The 19,751-nt window shown below is 41.2% G+C and overlaps 2 protein-coding genes across 3 annotated transcripts in view; both read right to left on the reverse strand.

Moving 5' to 3' along the window:
• Positions 1-2,216: 2,216 nt before the first annotated feature.
• On the reverse strand, positions 2,217-9,693 carry LOC110324929 (disintegrin and metalloproteinase domain-containing protein 21). The gene is made up of 2 exons (XM_021202658.1): positions 9,324-9,693; positions 2,217-4,750 (listed from the first exon to the last, which is right to left on the reverse strand). The coding sequence occupies exon 2, from the start codon at positions 4,623-4,625 to the stop codon at positions 2,436-2,438; it is 2,190 nt and encodes a 729-aa protein (XP_021058317.1). The 5' UTR covers positions 4,626-4,750; positions 9,324-9,693; the 3' UTR covers positions 2,217-2,435.
• Positions 9,694-17,428: 7,735 nt separating this feature from the next.
• Positions 17,429-19,751, reverse strand: part of Med6 (mediator complex subunit 6) — a 16,475-nt gene continuing 14,152 nt past the window's right edge. The window contains exons 7-8 of one of the 2 annotated variants that reach the window (XM_021202063.2): positions 18,394-18,421; positions 17,429-17,828 (exon numbers count right to left, since the gene is read on the reverse strand). In XM_021202063.2, coding sequence (XP_021057722.1) covers positions 17,698-17,828; positions 18,394-18,421 — 159 coding nt within the window. In that variant the 3' untranslated portion in view covers positions 17,429-17,697. The remainder of the gene's footprint in view (positions 17,829-18,393; positions 18,422-19,751) is intronic. The other variant, XM_021202065.2, reaches the window with a different exon arrangement.

Raw genomic sequence — 19,751 nt, forward strand, 5'->3', positions numbered from 1 at the left:
AAGGTTATGAGAGAGCAGAAAAAGTAAGCTTGGAAATATAAGAAAAATTCACAGGCTAAGGCAGGCAGGACTTATGGAGAATAACATCATTAAAAAGATGTCAAATAGCCGGGCATGGTGGGGCACGCCTTTAATCCCAGCACTCAGGAGGCAGAGGCAGACGGATTTCTGAGTTCGAGGCCAGCCTGGTCTACAGAGTGAGTTCCAGGACAGCCAGGGCTACACAGAGAAACCCTGTCTCCAAAAACCGAAAGAAAAAAAAAAAAAAGATGTCAAGTGCTTTGCACCTAGGACAATAGGAAAAAAAATGTTCTCAAAGGCACCTCAGGAGTTGTGCAGACTTAACTCATCCTAAGGTTGGAAGTCTGAAAGGTATAAACCAATTAAAAGACCCTCTTTCTCTCCTCCCTCCCCACTCCATTTTAGGTTATAATTATATTTCTTCTTTGCTTTCCTCCTTCTAATGCCTCCCCTATGCCCTTCCCCACTCTTCCTCATCTGGCTGATATCATCTTAAAGAATTTTTCTTAAGACAATGCTGGGAAACCTGCTCATATGGACCAAGGAAGTCACTTCCTCAGGGTCCACTCACTGTGTCCAACTGCCCGCTCAGAGGTCACTGCAACCGTGGTTTTAGAAAACTTACAAGCTTAAGAAGCTACTCTTGCTGGGCGTGGTGGTGCACACCTTTAATCCCAGCACTTGGGAGGCAGAGGCAGGTGGATTTCTGAGTTCAAGGCCAACCTGGTCTACAAAGTGAGTTCCAGGACAGCCAGAGCTATACAGAGAAATCCTGTCTCAGAAAACCAGAAAAAAAAAAAAAAAAAAAGAAGAAGAAGAAGTTACTCTTGAGTTGGCAACAGGTCACAGTGTCATCCTAGGGTGCTAGTTTCTCGTGCACACAGAGTACTATAATTGTAGAGGTCATAGAGACTTTGACCTAGTTTTTTTCTTAATTAAAAAAAATACATTTATGGTATGCACACAAGTAGCATGTGTCTGCACACACGTGTGCCCCAGCACTCATGTCGAAGGCAGAGGACCTGCTCATCCTCCTTTTCCCTTGTGTAGGTCCTGGGCCCCAAACAGGTTGTCAGGCTTGGTAGTAAGTGCTCATTTATCTTGCTGGCCCACACTCAGATTTTACAGGGACATCTAGGAGAGCAATGTGTAGCAGGGTCAAGTGACCCTCTGAGGATGGTGTGTGTAAATCTGCAAGAGTGAACTGAAACTGTGACAGAGATCCTAAGATTTCAGAGATGCTAGGAGTGTGAAACAGCCTGCTGAGGAAAGCCACAGGTACTGTACAAATCCATCCTAGGAGAGAGGCCATGTCTACTGCAAGGGCAAGGTCTGGGTGGCTTCCAAGCCCCTTTAAATTCACCATGTGACTCAAATGTCTGACTAGAGCGTATAGGATTAAATGTTTGCTGTGCTAGGTTTTGGTCTTACTGTGACTCTACCTCTCCTTTCAATACTGCCTTCTTCCTTTAAAATTTTTTACTGTGTGTAGGTGTGTGTGTGTGTGTGTGTGTGTGTGTGTATCTCTGTGTGGTGTAGTATGTGTGTGTCTGAGAATGTGTTTATGGTATAGTATGTGTATCTGTGTGTGTGTGTGTGTGTGTGTGTGTGTGTGTGTCTGAGTATGTGTGCGCTCTAGTATGATGGGTATCAGATCAGACCTGTGTTTTCAAGGGATGGGCTCTTTAAAATTCTAAGCCTAGACTATGGATGGGACAAGCTGGGCACAGAACACCAGCCAGGTACCTCTAGTGTATGCCGCAGCATTTTAAATAACATGTGAGTATTCACAATTGAAGTTTGAACAAAAACTCTAGTAAGAGTAGTTTGAAAAGAGGGCAGAGTGATATCTCCAAGGTAACTAAAGAGGTATCCTTTCTCTCCTGTTATTATTTTATGCAATTAATGTACCACTTCATTAAAATATGTGTTTGAATTGGGCAGTGTGTCAGAAAAGATAATGAACAAAACATATAAAAACAATTCTGTTCCATGGGATTTATATTTATTCACAAAAAGACTCCAAGAGTGGTCCTAAACTGTCAGGTAATGGCAAAGATAATAGACCAGGCAGGCCATCAGAAACATGGGGAACAAGGTCATAGGTTTTTAATTAAAGGAACAACAATAAACAAAAATCAGCTTCTCACTCTTGTTTGCTAAATAAATTCAAGCAGTTGGGTGGCTCAGATATTATCATTTCTCAATTACATTTTATTTGCTGCTTAAGAGAATAAACAACAGCCAAGAACACATTAAGAATTACTTGTGCCTGGTGACAATATTTCTGATACAGATAAAGGGGAAGATACTTTCATCTTTCTGTAAACTCTCAGAAATATGCTCAGATTCATACATACAGTAATATTGTTGTTGCCAAACTTAATGCATAGGCTGTTAAGCTATATGTCTTCTTAACCTGGTGAAGAAGCCTTAGTCTCTTTGGGACCAGAAGGTATTTTACAATATATTCTATAAAGCCCAGCTATGAACAGACAAATTAGGACAGATAAAACAGGCACAGTTATTGACAAGACAGTGATAATGACTCTTCTTTTTTGAGATGTTGGACCACTGTCAATACTACCTCCATACCCTCTGTGCAGGCAGAAAGGCGGGGACCACCCATAGTCACAGTGACAGTGATGCTTGTTATTACAGACCCCCTTCCTATTACAAGTCTCAGGAAGGCAAGCGTTTGAAAGGACAGACAGACCGACACACTTCTTGTGTAAGCAGATCTTTCCTACTCCACAGGTGGTACCATCTTTCACTTCACCAACATCAGGCACACCCATCCCCAAACAATGGCCAGTACTCCAGCAGGTGATGCCATTGGCATAAATGTTCTGCAAAACATAAGGAGCCTGGGGATGGTGAATGTCTTCTACATTTTCACACTGGACTTTCCCACAAAACACATCTGACATTCTGCATTTTAGGAATACTGTGCCATTTGTGCCACAATGGCCAAACCTGTTTCCTTGTGAGTTGATTTCTTTATAGCAATTATGAGATGCGCTTCTTGCACCTTTGCCAAAAATCTCCCTGCACTGTTGGTCATGGTTATTACACTGCTTTTGATAGCAGTAGGCACCGGCACCACAGGGGACTCCATCCTGTACATATCCATCTTCCGGGCAATGGTGAGATGTTCCATTGCACCATTCTGGAAGGTCACATTCATTGATCTTTGGTCTACAGAGTTCCCCCAAGAGCATGAATTTGCAGTCTTTGCAACAGAGCCCAAAACCACAAGCAGCCCCAGGTCTCAGCGTACAGTTAAGAAAACAACAGGGATCTTGTTCACACTCCTGTACAGATCCACAGTCACATTCTTCTTCACTTTCAACCATACCATTCCCACAGCGCTTCACCAGGAAGCCTGCCCCTGGTCTTGGATGATTGTACAGACAAGTTCCTTGGTTTAAAATGGTCTTCATAAAGTCACTATAACTGCAATTGGTGAATCTCTCTGCTGGCACTCTGAAAGTACTCATGACACAACCACTTTCCCCACAAGAGCAGGATTCTTCATCATGCTGCATACCGAAAGTATGGCCTAACTCATGGGCCACCGTGTTGGCAAAAAGAGACCAGGAGTCCCCTTGAAAATTTTCAACTCCACAATCAAGGGGAGGATGACATATTCCTGCAACGTAGGCTATACCAAGTACACTTATAAGTGAGCTTCTAATGAAAATATGGGCTGCATCATGATGTACCTGAGAAAGACTGATTTGTTTCCAATGAGAAAAATCTTCTAAGACCTGATGTATGTTTTCCATTGGGAGAACATTTCCTCTATTCCAAATCTCAATGCCAACCAAAGTCACATAAGTATCCAGCTGCTTGTACATGGAATCTACCATGTTAACAACAAGAACCACATCTCCTCGCACCTCTGACACGTTTTGTTGAGCGTTAGTGAAGAAACCATAGTCTACCACTACAGCCAGCTCCAGAAACCACGTGTGGGGCCACGGTTTTCCATAATTTTGCTTCACAGCTGACTTCTCAGCCTCTTCAGGTCCAAAGAGTTGGTACGGTATTCTCTTCTCTGTTAACCTACATAGTGTAGGTGGAAATTGTGTCTTGTTATTATTTAATGTATAGACTAGGTGCTCAAATGTGCTAGAGTGCTTGATAGGTTCAATTTCATAAGAGAAGCCATTCATTTGGAACACTCCCTTAAACCCCCCATTGCAGGCACTGAAAGCAACTAAAGACTCAGGGGCTCCCTCTACATAACCATGATAGTAACAGTCACTGGGGACAAAGGGGTAATCGCTGAGGGGGGCGTGTTCCTCAGTATAGGTGAGCACAAGGATGTGAGTAGAAACCAACAGCTTCTTGACTCGCATATGGACAAGAAGTCTACGGCCACCAAATACAAGGCTGTAGGAAAGCCACTCTGAATTCTTTGCACCCCTGGCCCTACTGGTCACCTTCAGAGGGATAACCACCTCTGGAGAACTGAGGTATTGAGTGGACCCAGTCTGTGAGAGGTCAATAAGGGATGGAAGTGCCTTAAGCCAGAGCAGCAAAAGAGTGACTCTCATGAGTGTTCTAGCATCTGCACCTAACATTATGAAGCCATCCATCCAGAGTTGAAAAAGACAGGGGATGAGACACTCCTGTCCTGGCTCTTCCCCTGGAGCAGGCCAGGGAATAGTGCTGCCATGTCAGGATTGTGTCCTGGCAGAGCTGGAGCATCAGAGTTGCAGTGCTGAAAGTGAAAAAACAAGAGAGTGCTCAGATAAGGTGAGGAAGTCAAGTGAGAAAATACCGACTACCTGAGGCATCAAGGCAGTGGTTTGGGATTTAGTTTCAATGAATGGGATGAAGAGTTCTGGGGTGAGGGTAGACAAGATAATATTGGCTGTATGTTGAGAACTTTCAAAGTATGAAGATAAGTACTTACACAAGTAGCTTAATCCTTATTGGTGGTATGAGGACATCCATAATAAAAGGAATTAAAGCACAATTAGGAGTAGAGTTTGACTATATCTTGATTTTTCTAGCATACTATTTATTAATCAACATATGGCTATCTGTATAGTGTCCTACTGACAGTTAAAATTGGAGACATGAAAAAGAATCATAACAATCTGTATATACATTTGCATAAGTCTTAGGATTTACATGGATTGTGCTTTATTTGCTGTCTCCTTGATGAATTCCCCTTGGAGAAATGGATGTATACATATATGTGTATGTATATGTATGTGTATATGCACATATACACATATTGCATATTCATGCATATATATGTATATGTACATATATGTGTATAGCATTACACAGTCCTTACCTACAGAGTTTATAACTGTCATCTTAATGTCTTCTATAATACCTAGTATATTTCTATGGACCCTGGAAAAGTAGGGGGAACCACCACAGATGTGGTGGAACACCTTAGATTATAATTGAATATTACTTAAAATGAATTAAAGTTTAATAATTTCAGAAGAGGGAAATTTTATGAAACTCGTCTAAAGCTATGGCAGGAACATGTTCTCATCAGTTACCTGTAGAAAATCGCAATGCCAAAAGAAAATGTCTTCAGAAGGAAAATAAGAAAATACACAATTTAAAGCCCCAAGCACTGGCTATATGGTATTTTAGGACTGCTGTGGAAGAATCCCAATTTTTTCAAAAGCATATGCTTTTGAAAATGGAAAACTGGTAGCCTCTACCAGCCTCCCAAGTGATGGGGTAACAGGGATGCACTGGTGTGCCCAGCTTTTTATTGGAGCTTTAATCATGCTGACATGATGAACCATGCCTAAGATGTGGGAAATAAAAATGCCAAATAACAATCAACTCCAGAATTCCAAATCCATCCTACTTAATGAAAGCATCCTGATTTAACTTTTCCTGTACCTCCATACAACCTTTTATGTTTACTTTTGATGACAGAGGGAGGAAAAAAAAGGAAAAGAAAAAGGGAAGGAGAAAAGGAGGGAGGGGGACTGTATGGGGTTGGGGAGGAGAGGGGGACAGAGAAGCACACTCCATTCTCAACCTTTAAGAAAGTCCCCCACCTACATAATTGAACTTAAACTTTAAAAGACTTTACTGTGCACTCTGACTCCATCCTCAGATGCTTCATATACCATATGGTTCTGAGTCAAGGCTTCCATCTTCCAGTCCACAGTCAATCCCAGAACATTCATCTACATCTGACCGCACTGATTTTGACATTTCTCATCACTCTTGCACAAAGTTCAAAGACATGAGCTCCAGACAGATAAAATTATTCCTCACCAAAAATTTTACCCTCATTATTGTTAATCTCAGCAAAACATCCTCAAATCAAAAGTTTTTAATTACTCAAGTCATAACTATAATCCCTCTGTCTGTCTCTCTGTGTCTCTCTGTCTTTCTCTGTCTCTCGCTGTCTCTCTCTGTCTCTATGTCTCTCTATGTGTGTCTCTCTCACACACACAAACATTTCTTATATCCTAAAGAATTTACATTTCTAATCCCTCCAGCTCTTCCTTCCTCTGATACCCACACCTCAAGCTCAGGAAAAAAACGCTGAGTACTTGCCCCTTCCATTGAGGGTGGTTTCTCTTCATCTCTTGCCTTTGTCCCGTGTTGCATTTGAGCCTAGGCTACCATTTCCAGCACTTCCACCGCTACATATCAAAGTCTTTAATGTCCTGCCGCTACAGTTTCTATGTTGAGCATGTCCAGAAGTTTGTTTCTAAAGCCCTGATTATATGGAAGTGCCATTGGGAGACACTGTGAACCTCCTGAGGGGGGCGCCAAGAGGGAGGTCTCTGGCTCACTGGAACCCTGGCTTGTCTTCTGCCTCTGAGTATCCACTCCCCTGTTTGTGATGAATATGGTTTGCTTCTGCTTTTCATTTTTTACCATTCCCATCTGGGCTGACCATCAGAAACTGCTCACCTGATCATGAACTAGAATCTAGAATACACTGACCTAAAATAACCCTTTCTCCTTCTAAGTTTTATTATTTGGGTATTATGTTATAGTGACAGAAATGTAGCTAAAACACCCATTTAAAGTACATATTATAGGGAGGAGACTACATAAATCCTGTCGAATTCATTATTCTTTTATTGGAGCTGTTATAAAAACAATCCCCAAATAACACGATTATCAAAAGTTTTAAAGGGGAGTGTACAGTCTGAACTGGAATCCCCTGGCTTCCCAAGAACAAGGAATAGAGACATTTTTTCGACATATATCCAAACCCTCTGATGCCTTGCTTAGTTTCATTTTCCTAGAAACTGTATTCAAACTTCCTTAACATTCTAAGTCTTCTCGTTCATGTAGTTCATGTGGCGGTAATCCGTTCTCATCTAATTGATATCACAGTAAAATTAAATCACTAACCAAGTACACTTTTTCTGAGAGCACAGAGGCTGTGTTCCAGAGATAGCCAAGATTGTACCNTGTGCTGTGGCTGGACTTGGTAATGTGTAAGAGTTACCCATGTGGTACTGATTTTGAAGGCATGAAGGAGTCATGCAGAGCAGCTGAGGCCATGGAAGCACTGTGAGAGGCCATGGAAGGCCAATGGTGAAGGTGCAGCCTCAGTTGCAATTGATGGCCCAGGACTGAAGGGGTGACAGCAGCGTTTTGGAGATGCCAGTACCATGAGATGACCACCAAGAACAACAGCAGCAGTGGATGGAGTACAGGCAGCTAGAGCCTAGAAGACAAGCCATGTGCTACAAAGGGCATGGCTGGAGAAGTGACCCAAGCCTTTGGAGGAGCCCAGAAGATCGTGAGTTGGATCCCAGACATTGGATGGTTGGAGATTGATTTTTGCTTTTGATTGTGACTATGCCCTGATATTTTTCCCTCTTGAAGTAAGTTTTTTAGTGAAGCCCACAGTTAAGAGATTTTGAATTTTAAAGTACTTTGTATTTTAAGGGATTAAATTTTTAATATGTAAAGACTGTGGGACTTTTAAAGTTATTTAAGATCTTGGGGATGAATAAGAACTAAGGGTTGAGACTTACTAGTGATGTGTTTGTGTGTCAAGTTGACAAGGGGTCAATTATACTGGCTAGTTTTGTATCAACTTGACACAGCTAGAGTTATCACAGAGAAAGGAGCTTCAGTTGGGGAAATGCCTCCATGAGATCCAGCTGTAAGGCATTTTCTCAATTAGTGATCAAGGGGGGAGGTCCCTTGTGGGTGGTGCCATCTCTGGGCTGGTAATCTTGGTTCTATAAGAGCGCAGGCTGAGCAAGCCAGGGGAAGCAAGCCAGTAAAGAACATCCCTCCATGGCTTCTGCATCAGCTCCTGCTTTCTGACCTGCTTGAGTTCCAGTCCTGNNTNCNTTGGTGATNAACAGCANTATGGAAATGTAAGCCAAATAAACCCTTTCCTCCCCAACTTGCTTCTTGGTCATGATGTTTGTGCAGGAATAGAAACCCTGATTAAGACAGACATGATGTACATTTTAAAAAGAAAGAAAGAAAGAAAGAAAGAAAGAAAGAAAGAAAGAAAGAAAGAAAGAAAGAAAGAAAGAAAGAAAGAAAGAAAGAAAATAGAACTACCAGAGGGCATCCCTGAAAGATCTCTATTGATTCTCACACATCCTGTGTCGATTAGGACTAGGCAAGCTGAGTGTGTGATTCTGAGTTAAAAAAAAAAAATCAAGGAGAAATGGCTTTCAGGATGTTCACTTTATAAGCCTATTTGAATCCACATGGTACTCACCTCTCTTTTAGAAGTGAGTCTCCCCTAGATTAATTTTTAACTTTATTATTATGGGATTATTATTATTATTATTATTATTATTATTAATCTCAAACATTATCTTGTTTGAGCCACCACAGATATATGGAGGTCAGAAGGCAACTTCATGGAGTGAGTTATCTCCTTCCACCTTTCTATGTGATCTGGGGTCTATCCGTGGTTACCACACTTGTGTCCAAGTGACTTTGCCTGCTGAGTCATCTCACCAGCCCTCTCCCCTCAATTCAGGTAGTAACTGTTCCATGTTGCATTTCTGACCTACCTTGGGACTAGGTCTATGAATTTTCATTACTTCTACTGTATCTTCATCTTCTTTGTTGCTTGCTCTTAAACTGGCAATTAGGATAATCAACCAATTCACCTAGATTTGCTCAGAACTATCCTGATTTTAACCCTTGGAGTCCTCCATTCCAGCCATGCCCTTAGTTCCAAACTACAGTCATCCCGCCCTCTACCTCCTACCAGTGCTTAAGCCACTCACATATTTAAAAGGAAAGAAACGCAAAAATTATGTATTTTCTCATTACCCAATAGACTGTGCCAGATAAGAACTTACACAGAGAGTCAAACTGAATGAATGACATATCAGCAGAAAACAGCTGTCTGGCCCCTTTTGTCAAATGGTTTGCACGATCCTTATCAGTAAACAGAAGTTTGCAGTTATAGCTATACCAAAGAAATCAAGCCCCTCCCTTACCCCCTTTGTCTAGCTCACAGCTAAATTCTAGATTTAGTTGCTTAGCAACAAGGATCTTTCACTTCTATATAAATAGCAACTCTAGAGATTTAGCTCAATGGCAAAGTATTTGCCTAGCAAGGCCCAATGTTCTGGGTTTGGTCTACAGTTCAACAACAACAACAAACCCATAAAATTATTTTAAAAGTCAAAATTACAGAGAGCACCCGATTCTAGACTCTCTTCTTCTAGCCTCACGGCTCCTATACAGCTCTGTTTCAGAACAGTGAGGCTGAAGCTGGGCTGCTCTCACATTCACAGCTTTTGTCTCTCTGAGACTTGTTTTGAGAAAAAGCATTTTCAAAATAAGTAGTCAAGAAATGTTGATAGAATGTTTGATGTGGTGTGTAATCTATAAGAGTAGGGTTTTGGGGGGGTGGTTTGGTTTGGTTTTGGTTTTTGGAGACAGGGTTTCTCTGTGTAGCCCTGGCTGTCCTGGAACTCACTCTGTAGAACAGGCTGTCCTCGAACTCAGAAATCCACCTGCCTCTGCCTCCCGAGTGCTGGGATTAAAGGCGTGTGCCACCACGCCCGGCTGTAAAAGATTCTTGTTCATGGAAACTTCCCACTGATAGTTTAACTAGCAGACCCATAACCCACGAGATAACCATAAATTAGAATCATTATAAATCAATTCTCTATTTTTTTTTCCCTCAGGAAAAGACTCTACTATTCATTCTGGTTTCCTTGAAAACTTCTCTGGAACTGTTTTCAGCCATCTAGACAGAACTAGCAACTTGGGTGACTGAGACCTGAGGATCACAAAGCCTAACCTAGACTCAAGTAAGTTCAAGGCCAGTCTTCACTCTATATGGAGACCCTGTCTCAAGAAAGTTTTAAAGTCAGGACTCCTTCCTAGTTTTAAAAGACATATAAAATGGCTAGAGACAGGGCTCAGTTGGAAAAGTCCTTTCCATGCAAGCATGAGGACCAGGGTTGGATACCCAATGCCCATGTAAAAGCAAGGCACAGAAGCACAGGCTTTGTAATCTCAGCACTGGGGTGGGGGAGGGAGAAACGAGTACTCATTGAAGCTTACTGGCCAGCCAGTTCAGCTGCAATTATTGAGTTCTAGGTTTAGTGAGACTGCTTCCTAAAATTAGGTATAGGGACTAGAGAGATGGCTCAGCTGTTAAAAATACTGGTTACTCCTCCAGAGGACACAGGTTTGATTCCCAGCACCAACGTGACAGCTCATAAGCATAGGTAACTCCAGTTCTAGGGGATCCAATGCCCTCTTTTGGTGTTCATGGGCATCATGGATGCATGTGATATACAGATACACATTACAGGCAAAACATTCCTGCATATAAAATAAAAATAAATCTTTAAAAATAAAAACAGTGTAATAGAAAATGCCTGATATTGGCCTCCAGTCTCCATAGACCTACATGTACACCAATACATACATATAAACACATGTGAGCATATACATACAAAAATAAATAAATTTAACAAGCCATAAATATAAAAAAGAACTTCCTTAAGATGGTAAATGGGTTCCATAAAAATTTAAAATATACATTATGGAAAATTTACATTTATTATTAAAAATTTTTGAAATTTCAAAAAAAATCAGATAGGGCTATTCTACTCAAGTGTTCTCTGTATTCAAATCCGTTTATTAATAAAAGAAAAAGATGAGTCACAATGCTTCAGGGGAAAGAAATAAATCATTATTTACATGGGAAACAATAGAATTCAGAAATGTTTCCCCTGATCCCAAGTTCCTCTGTACCTGTCACTGTGTGGTCTTCCCTTGAGCTTCAGTGGGACCTGGAACTTAATTCCAAATAAAAACATGACACTTTAATCAAGATTGTCCTGAGCGGGCCATTAGTCCTTCTTCACTTGTCATCTTTGTAATTAAACAACTGACTCAATCTACTTAGGAAGGAAATAAAGTTACTTAGCTCCCTTTTTCGGGATGCTGAAAGTCCAAAGTGTAGAGCACACACAAGGACTTGCCAAGTGTACACTGTCCATGGCATAAGTTGCAGCGGCAGAAGAATGGTCCAGGGACTAGTTAGACTGTGGTGGGGCCAAGCTTGCTCCTTTTATAACAAGCCTCTAGTGAAGACTCAAGACATTACCATCCAGGACCATGCCCTAATTACCGAAAGGTCCCATCTCCTGAGGTTGTCCCCTCCTCCCAGTAGACTACTCTGCAGACCAAGCATTTAATCACAATGCACCCTAGTATGTACTTTTTTTTTTTGTTTTTTGTTTTGTTTGTTTTTTGTTTTGTTTTTTTTTTGTTTGTTTTTTCTAGACAGGTTTCTTCTCTGTGTAGCCCTGGCTGTCCTGTCCTGGAACTCACTCAGTAGACCAGGCTGGCCTTGAACTCAGAAATCCACCTGTCTCTGCCTCCCAAGTGCTGGGATTAAAGGTGTGCACCACCACCTTGTGTGTATCCTTAACTACACTCAAATGATAGCAATGGGCTTACCCTGGTGGGCTAGCCCTCTTAGAAATAGTGCAGAGATGAGCAGAGATGAGTTAAAGCACCGAGGACAAGAAGCCACTTCCCAGATTCACAGGTAGCCAGACATTAATCTCTAACCTTGAATAGAGTGGAGAAAACACAACTTAAACACAAAGTCAAGGACGGGATAGCTGTATTTCCTGTAGCACAATCAAGTGGCAAAACATAATATTATAAAGGGAAATCTCCAATGGTATGGAATTTTACAACCTGGCAAAGAAATCAGCGTATAATACAAAGTTGCTGCTGGAGTGGCTAAAAGTCATGTCCACACAGAGAAGTCAGCTGCCAGAATTGGCATGATGGATGAAGAAGGGATTAAAGGGGCCTTAGAAATCGACACGCTGGGAGCAGGGGCTGTCTCTGACTCTGCTGCCCATCTTTGGATCCCTTACTCTAATAACCCTAATCCTCAGTAGAAGGTGCACCTAGTCCTACTGCAGTTTGGTATGCCAAGGTAGTTTAAAATCCATAGGAGACCTCTTTTCTGAAGAGAAAGGGAGGAAGGCATGGGGGAAGGGAGTGAAGAGGTAGGGACTGGGAAAAGAGGAAGGAGGGGAAGCTTTGATTGGGATGTAAAGTAAATAAATTAGTGAAAAAATAGATATGCTGAAATAAATTTATTATACATGATCAAGATGTATACTAAATGTTCTCTGAGAATGTCCAAAGAGCATACCATTGCCACACCCACTCCAGTGGAGTCTGTGTGACAAGTCCAAAAGCTTGGCCACAGTCCTGAGGCAAAAAGTTTCATGGAAACTGGTCTCCTGGAGCATCTTTGGCGTCCCATAACACAATGTGGTCCAGGTATGTCCTTGCGGTAGTCGGTGAAGGATTTAGAGTGCTTTCTTTCAGTATTGTTTTATTATAAGTGCCTCCAAGGAATGATTTGACAAATACCTAAGTTAGATAGGTCTCCACCAGTGTTTCAATATCCTAGGCAATCCTTGGGCCGACCTTGGGCTTTGAATTTCATAAGAATGCTACTCCTTCAGACAAAAGAACCTCCAATGTTGACAGAGAGAGATAGTGAAAGAAATCAGGCATTGCAGTTTACTGGATAAGAGCTAGAAATCTCAAGGCTAGTTCAACAAGGTAAACTTAGAATTCTCATTACAGTCATGTAATATGTAATGAGCACACATTACATATTAGAAGAAAGTTGGTGGGTTCCTCTGACAAATGGAGGTTCCCTACAGATACATAAAATAACAACTAAGTCACTCCCATATGCAGGAGTTTACAATGGCCTAGGAAGAAGGAAGGTTGTGGTCTAAGAAGGAACTAGAGTAAATACTTAAAGAATAACAGCTGAGTCACTCCCATATACAGGAATTTACAATGGCCTAGGGAGAAGGTGGATTATACAATAGACTACAATTGGAACTATGGCAAGGGCATAAAGCCCTTGCCCCTGGCTTCTAAGAATAAGCTGACCATAGGTGGGGCTGCTTTTTTATCCCAATTGTAAACACTAACTTTTATCCCAGCTGTAAACAGTGCCTGGTTCCTGTCAGATTTTATGTATGCATTTCTCTGTTTTATGTAAAGAGTTGTTATGCATCAGATGACCTTAATGTATCATCTAACTTCCTTGTTTTCTTCTGTAATATAAGTCTGATGCTAGCTTTGAGAAATTACATTCAGATCCAACATTCTGTGTTTGTGTCTGTCATTTGCCGACTTCTTGCCCACCTGATTACTGGGACACTGATTTCTTCCATGGGTTGAGGGACCCCGACAGAGCCAGCCATGCCATTACCAGTATTAGGGGAGGGCTGACAGCAGGAGCACTAAAAGATCCAGTGTTGACCCCCCAAAACAGGGTTTAGAGCAGAAGAGGATGCTGGGGAACCTGTCTGACAAAAGCAATGGTGATAATTTGATTCTGATGCATAGAGGCAAAAAAGCAACAGATACTTAACCATCCCTGGGGTGGGGCATGAGATCACAACTATCATTAGACTGCCAAGGACAGATTGGCAGTTAAATCCAGGTTAATAGAAGGACTTTGGAATCCTTAGGGGTGAAATAAATGGGGTACCAATAAATGGGGTACATTGCTTCATGTCTGTTCAATAGTCAAAAGAATAAATGACAGGTTACTGAGAAATAGAAGGCCAGTGCTTCCCTAAAAGGCCAATTACATGTCCCCAATTTTGGGCCTGAACTTAAGTTTGAGATATGAAACCCACTGTGTGCAGAAGTGATCAGGGCCCTAGGAAAAACTATCCTGCATCACCAAGACAAACATAAACAGGCTCTTTACTAGAGCTACTTACCCTGAATTCCATGCAGGGAAAAGGGGCTGTTCACACATTCCTATTACATTTGGACACAAGATTAAGATTCTTGCTAATCAAGAATTCAAAGTACTATGATGGCCTTTCTATTAGGATAAAAGCACATGATAGCCAGGTGACAAAAATAGTCTCAGCTATAGTCTAGTATATGTGGGTCACAGATCTCATGGAACAAAGTTCTGATGATTCCTATACCCTCTGCCATAATACAGACTGTCTAGATATCCCATATAGTCTTTATCTAGCAATTGATGAGATCATGTTAATCAAGCCAGAAATGCAAGAGACTGTGATAACATTGGAAGCCTTGCTAAGACATATGAACTCAGAGGTTGGGTGACATTGAAGGTTGAAAAGGATGCTCAACGATTTGTGGCGAGGACCACAGTGTATATCTCTGGGGTTCTATAAGAGGTCTATCATCTTATAGAAAATTAAAAGGCAAGATACTATACATCTTTTTAAAAAACAGATCCTTATGCAAATTGGCCACCTGATTATATAGATATTAAGTGATACATTGCCACAGAAAGTACCAAAGTGACCATAAAGCCAGACTTGTCAACCACAAGCTAGATTTTGTCAGTTCCACCAAGTCCTAAGATTTGAGTCTGCAATAGTTGATAAGAAGTGACAAATACAGGTTCAGCTATAAACAGGATCAATATCAAAACAAAGAATTTAAGTATATAGCCAAATTCTATGGCATTGGGTGTTCTCTTTCATTTCATGTTTCTTGCTGTAGGAATAATCCTATTTAGTAGCTGAAGAAGAATTTTTTAAAGTCTAACCTGAGTTTATGTAAGGATCAGCATGTTTGTGTAAACACATCAGAAATACCCCAAGGCTTGCTCACATTACCTTTCTTGGATAGAGAAATAGGAATATAGGATAGAAATGTAAGAGAAAATACTCATAATGGGCTGAGTTTCAGACTATATGCATGGACAACCATTTTGTATAGAAAGGAATATGGTCCAAGAACAACATGTACAGATTCGTGGGAAATAGTAAATGATCTGGCTAGTTGTAGAGGATCTACCAGAATAGTGACTGGCAAAAGGAAGAATAAGGTGGAGACAGTTACATGGTGCTAATAGTTTTACTCCTTAGAAAAGTGACAGAAGTAGGCCATCCCCTAGTCCCTGGTCAATCACTGGTATGAGAATGCCCCTTTCTCAGATGTCTCACTACCCTCAAGCAACCTTGATACCAGCCTGAAGTGGGGAGCATCCTCTGAGATCCATCCATCATCACTTTCCTTCTCCAGAGCCCCTAAGGTACCAGCATTGTCTAAGAGGCCAACCAGCTCTACATTCCTATCCTCAATTCCTAAATAACAAGCACCATCCTAACGATGCTCTTCACACTCCAGGTCCCAAAGCACGACTTATGAAAAAGGTGTCTAGCTTACCACAGCCCAACCGCTTCCCTTTCCTGCGGCAGGCAGTTCTCTGGAAAACCCTAACACTATGTACTCCAGTGTTGTTTAGCTTCCACACCTTCTCAATTCCCTTCTCCAGTAATTTCTCTTGGTGCAATTTCTCTTTTATGGATGAATCTTGAAGGATACAAGACCTGGTTCCAGCAGTGATTCTAATAGAAATGTAATGCAAGTCTGGGTTGTTTTGGACATGTTAGTGGCAGTTCAATCAGAGTCCCACCAGTTCTCAGAACAGATTAAGAACTTTTGGCCTTCTGGCCTTGTTTTCGCCTCAATGTCATCTTGAGCTAGTTTGAAGCCAGTATGTGATACGTGAGGCATTGTTTCAAAACCAAATAACCAACCAACCAAATGGAAAGAAAACAAAGTACACCTTGAGGCAAGGTATCGGTGTGAACTGATGGGAGCTTTTAATCTACATTGAATAAACAGATATATGTGGAAATGTGCATAAAGTGTCTCATACATGTGTGTGTAATGTATGTCACCTGTCAGCTGAGGCCTAAAAGCAGTGACACCCCAATAGCAATAAACAAACATCATGATTTCCAAATGCTATTTTCAAAGTAGAATATATATACTTAGATGGCTGTTCTCAAGGTCGGGATAAATCTAAAAAACATCTTACTGTGCTAAACAGCAAAGAATGAGAGCACAGGAAAAAAAAAAAAAATCCCAGGAATTGGCTGCCAGTGGCTAAACTGGCAACTTCAGCAGCAATATATAAATATGGGCTTCAAGAGCTCCCAAATGACACAAATAGCATAGAGATGAAGACTCTTCTTATAGCAAAAAGCCAACTAACAGAATTATAAAATCACTTAGGTACTATCCCAGCAACACAAGTAAGAACTACTATTTGAGGCTAACTAGTGGCTACATGTTTACGGAATAACAAGAATTATTTACAAAATCTCCCAATATAACTTAAAAGGGCTAGAAAGATGGCTCTCTGGATAAGAGCACTTGTTCAGCAAGCATGAAGGCCTGAGTTTAAAGGCCCAGCATGTACTTAAGCCAGGTAAGGCTGGACATTCATGCATGCCTGTAACTCCAGCATTGTGGGGGAGGGGGTAGTTCCTGGAACTGAGGGTCAGCCAGGTTAACCAAAACAGTCAGCAAGCTTCCGGTTCAGCAGGACACCTTACCGCAAGGGACTGATGAAGAGTGATAGAGAAGACCACATGGGTGCACTTATGTACACAAATATGCACACATGCATGCACCAACATATAACACAGCACTTCCCATTTTGCACTTAACTGATAAACTGGAGTCAGCACCATTGGAGAAAAACACTGACAATATGGAGTAAGAGCCCTGAGGACACAGAGACTGCAGTGACCCAACCCATGGACCATGCACACGGCACTACACAAACACAGTCGATACAGCCGTCTAAAACATACCAATGGGGGAAATTCCAAAATAACTCAGGACATAGTTAAGAACCTAAGCTACAGATCTCCAGAATTACATTCCACACACTAGCAAACACTGACAAGTGCTCACAACAGATGAACATGACAAGATTCTATAGAATGGTAATGATACGAACAAGTGAGTTTTCCTTTACCTTTCAATAATTCAATAAATATATTACTGTAATATAGAGGAATAGCCAAATAGCACAAGACATGCTTAATTATTCCATTAACATTTCTCAGAGACAAGGAAAGGGCATGATGAGTAATATATACAAATAACTTTATTGTTTTAAAGATATATACTGGCATATCTGTGAGTTAGGTGCATTGCCTAAGTTCAGTAAAGATTACAAAAGATATTTAAGAAATATTCACATAGAAAACATGGTAGGGAGAATGTCCTTTTGTAAAGAACAAGTGCATTCTGTACAAACGAGAGGGCTGCGATAGTGTTTCCAGGCTCAGGAGCCTCCCACGGTGCTGAGGTATAGCGACTGACAAGGAGCTGGCCACCTTCTTCCTTGTCCAACATTCACTGGAGCCTCATTCGTTTCTCAGGAGGACCTTTAGTGCTCACAGTCTGCTGAACGTTCTTTGCACTCTCTTTCTCCTCAGATTTTACAGTTTCTGGCAAAGGCTCTGCCTCTTTCTTTGCCTGATCCACTAGACATCAAAAGCAGGTATTTTGTCAAGACAAATGAAGGTAGAAGAAAGACATAACTTTAAACACTGGTTAACATTAAAGGTTTACTCTTTCAAATTCATTTTTAATTGCTTATGAAGTTGAATATTTAGTTGTTTCCCCCAGGTAAACTTATTTTAAAATTCACTTATAAACCTAAAAAAAAAAATCAAAAAAATTTATAATGCTAGGCAAACATGTTTATACTAAAATGAGACATCATGTATGAACAAGTCACAAAAACTGATACATCACAGACTGCTCAACACCTGTTCACACTGGTGAAACCTAATATCATGTCACTTTGGCTTCCTTGCTCTTCCCAATCTTTCCACCCAGACTACCTCCAAATGCCTTGACTACTACCATAGAGCCACTACCTGCTTGCATTCAACAGAAGTCAAAGGTTAGGAATGACTAACTATACTGAGACAGCCTAAAAAGACAAACTGGCTGCAGCTCATCTACCATGCCGCTGCTGTTAGAACATTACACAGGCTACCCGATCTTACTTTAAGTTTAATAAGAACAGCAGATGAACCATACCTGGGACAGGCTTTTCTCCAGACTTTTGCTAGGATTTGAAAAATAGGAAGTGGGGAAAAGAAGAGGGAAAAGTCAAGTTAATAAATTTTCTTCTGGGCTTCATAGTCTTAGATGGCACATTTACATAACTGCATTATAAATGACAACTACCATAAAAATGAGCTTCTCATTTCCTACTTCTTTTTTTTTTTAATCTTTTTTTTTAAGATTTATTTATTTATTGTATGTAAGTACACTGTAGCTGTCTTTAGACACTCCAGAAGAGGGCGTCAGATCTTGTTACGGATGGTTATGAGCCACCATGTGGTTGCTGGGGTTTGAACTCCGGACCTTCGGAAGAGCAGTCGGGTGCTCTTACCCACTGAGCCATCTCACTAGCCCCTCATTTCCTACTTCTTACCGTTCATTTCAGAAAGATATAAATCTAAAACCAGAAGTCACACATAAAAACACTGTTCATCTAAAGATCTGTCTCCCCTCTACACACACATGAGTAACAATAAGATAGCTACATAGAATCTAATGAGAAGAAATGACAGTACCAACCTCCTGATACCCACCCGCTTAGACGATATGACCATAAGAAAGGAGAACGACCCCAGGATTGGTTTAATCATAGCACTTGGGAGGCAGAGGCACGTGGGCCTCTGTGACTTTTGAGGCCAACCTGGTCTACACAGCAAGTTCCATGGATAAATCCTTTAAGTATAGCAGGAATGGGAACTAAGAAAAAATGTTTTTTCCCCTAAAGATTTATTTTAATCTGTATGGGTATTTTGCCTGCATGTACAGTTGTGTATCATGTACATGCCTGGTACCCATGGAAACCAGAAAATGCCAAATCCCTTGGAATTAGAGTTACAGATGACAGTGAGCTGTTAAGTGGGTGCTGGAAACAATGCCCAGGTCCCCTAAAGAGCAGCAAGTGCTCTCACTTGCCGAGCTGGCTCTTCAGCCCAGCCGCTCAGAGGGTTAAGATCTTGTACTGCTCTTGCAGAAGACCTGAATTTGGTTCCAGACACCCACACTGGGCAGCTAACAACCACCTGGCACACCGGCTCCTGGATCAGGCACCCTCTTTTGGCCCCTGAGAACACTGCATTCACATGCACAAATGTATGCACAGACACACCACAAACAAATAATTAAAAAATAATTCTAAAAATTATTGTAAGAGGTATAGTATTAAAAATAAAACTTCAGGGGCCTGGGAGATAGATCAGCAGATAAAGGTACTTGTCACCAAAGCCTGGCTACCTACCTCCATCTACGTGAGTTTGATTACCAGAAACTACAAGTTTCTCTCTCTCTCTCTCTCTCTCTCTCTCTCTCTCTCTCTCTCTCTCTCTCTCTCTCTC

Source organism: Mus pahari, chromosome 7 (genome assembly GCF_900095145.1).
Source record: "Mus pahari chromosome 7, PAHARI_EIJ_v1.1, whole genome shotgun sequence".
NCBI classification, from domain to species: domain Eukaryota; kingdom Metazoa; phylum Chordata; class Mammalia; order Rodentia; family Muridae; genus Mus; species Mus pahari.